Raw genomic sequence first — 2,475 nt, forward strand, 5'->3', positions numbered from 1 at the left:
CATATCCAGTCAACCCACAGCGCTCACGCGAGCCAACCAATCGGATACACATCCAATCAGCCACTCAAGTCACATGTCAGATCGATGGTGGAACGACGAACGGACACGCGCACGCGCAAACTCTCTGACACACCGAAGCAGCTACATCCCTGAAATCCCTTCCAGGGAAGAATCAACAAAGGGAGTTGCACGGAGCTATGTTTGGGAGTAGACGGCACATCCGCTGCCCCTTGAGTTTTTCATTTCAGAGCAATGAATATCGAAGCCAGGGATCGGGATGGTCGTGTCAGGAGTTTCATCTGTAAGCCACGTTTTAGGCACGCAGGTTATACTTGGTTGTACTCGGAGATTATGGATTTCGGGCAGTAAGGAGCGGACATTAAACAATTTTTATTGATAAGCTCATTGGTGAGCAAACGTCACTATGTAGGAACCTCATAACTTCACCCACGGTGGGGTATTGTACTGGAAGGACTTGGTACATGGAGGTGGGGTAGTGTGAACAAGGGTTCGGAGTCCGGGAAGGTGTACTTAATATTGGTGATAGATGGGTAAATAGTCAGTCAAATAGGTCAGGAACACGCCGCAGGGGGTGCTGTATCAGGCTCAGTATAGGGTATGGAACGAAACTCTGCCAGGATGGCATGCAGTATGATACAGAGTTGTCGTCCGTATCGTCTTCTGCATCGTCAGGTGTAGAGATGGTAAGATGCAACAAGGGGTGGTTGCCGTGGGGGGATGGGTGGTTTCCGCAAATGGTGTTCAGGTGGGACGAAATTCGGTGGGTTGGGTAGCGAAAACGGATCAGGGTCGGAGTTGGTCATCGGTCGTTGTAAATATGAGTTTCTTCCTCGCACGTGGCGTGCAAAGCTTGACGGGCTTTTTAAAGTTATAGAGGTGTAGCCTCGCACGGGTTCAGAGAACGCGGTAAGTAGCGGTGTAAGTAGCTGCCGAAACGGATCACACGTGGTAGCATCCAGGTGCCCAGGGGGCAAAACTTGATAAGGACTAAGATTGGTTAGTAGTATTTGTAGGCTCTGCCGCGGACAAGGCTAGCATTGGGTGGGGAGCCACAAGTTCATCGTTGTACAACGCCCGTGGACGCGCTTTGGTGAACAGGGGCGAAGTGTCATTAGTCAGGGGGCCTGAAGCAAGAGAATGTTTTCTCATCCTCGACTGAAGCACCGGGTAGGGGCTGGTGAGATACTGCATCCATAATCTCAGCGGTAAATTTTGTTGGTGCCATTGAGATCGGGGGTGGCGTAGGCAGGTGTTCATGGGCAAAAGTGTGGAGCCCATGGTCATTAGCTGGAGATGCATGGCCGGTGGTCGTTATGCTGGTTTGTGTGGCAGCGGACCACCAACCGGTATCACGGTATGGCGAGCTTGGGTATTAAGCGATTCCAGGATAATGAATAACCGGTAGAGGATCAATGTTCTTGCATCGAGCCTTGGGGGAAAACATGTCAGCTCCTGCATTTGGCACCTGTAATTCCTACCGGTTGAGAGCAAGCTATACTGATTTAGAGAGCTGGTGGGTTTCTCATCCTTGAAGCACCGGGTAGGGGCTGGTGAGATACTGCATCCATAATCTCAGCGGTAAATTTTGTTGGTGCCATTGAGATCGGGGGTGGCGTAGGCAGGTGTTCATGGGCAAAAGTGTGGAGCCCATGGTCATTAGCTGGAGATGCATGGCCGGTGGTCGTTATGCTGGTTTGTGTGGCAGCGGACCACCAACCGGTATCACGGTATGGCGAGCTTGGGTATTAAGCGATTCCAGGATAATGAATAACCGGTAGAGGATCAATGTTCTTGCATCGAGCCTTGGGGGAAAACATGTCAGCTCCTGCATTTGGCACCTGTAATTCCTACCGGTTGAGAGCAAGCTATACTGATTTAGAGAGCTGGTGGGTGCTTGGCGGAACCGGTGTGGACGGTCGGCAGATTAGGTATGCTGTGGTTTCTGGCAACTATGCGCACGTGTCTTCCGTGATATAACTTGCGCAGCTTTCCAAAGGGTTGGTTGCATAGGAAGTTTGCGATTGAATCACATCGAGAATAGCCACTGATACAAATTACTGAAGGGGAGATGGGTCCGGTTGATAGTTATCAGGTGTCGCTTCTAGAAGTTTGGGGAGCGAATTCCTCGTGAGCTGCCTTTGTAACCCAGTGCGAGCAGCTCTGACCCGCACGGTCTGGGATTTTTCGGTGGAGGACAGAAGGGCCTGCGATGTTAACAGGCCCGCTGCATCGTTTTTATATCTGAATTGCGTTGGCAGTGCGCAACGCAAGGAGGGTGTTGACGTTTGCAGCCGTCGAGCTGTACATACTGCATCATGTATGTTACGCGCTGTCAGGACGGCGGCTTAAGTGCGTTTCACCGATATGTGATCGGGGGCATAGTTTATTAAGACCTGTTAACGGCATTCCATAAGCCGACTTGGCCGGGGGCGAGTGTGACAATAAGGACTGACG

General features: G+C 51.2%; 1 protein-coding gene across 1 annotated transcript in view; it reads right to left on the reverse strand.

Annotated features, from left to right (window-relative positions):
• Window positions 1-646, reverse strand: part of T265_07058 (hypothetical protein) — a gene marked incomplete at both ends in the record, with an annotated part of 4,387 nt that extends 3,741 nt beyond the window's left edge. The window contains 2 exons of the mRNA XM_009172487.1: window positions 452-530; window positions 581-646. Of these exons, the coding sequence (XP_009170751.1) occupies window positions 452-530; window positions 581-646 (145 nt within the window). The remainder of the gene's footprint in view (window positions 1-451; window positions 531-580) is intronic.
• Window positions 647-2,475: the final 1,829 nt, after the last annotated feature.

Source organism: Opisthorchis viverrini, assembly GCF_000715545.1.
Source record: "Opisthorchis viverrini unplaced genomic scaffold opera_v5_157, whole genome shotgun sequence".
Classification (NCBI taxonomy): domain Eukaryota; kingdom Metazoa; phylum Platyhelminthes; class Trematoda; order Opisthorchiida; family Opisthorchiidae; genus Opisthorchis; species Opisthorchis viverrini.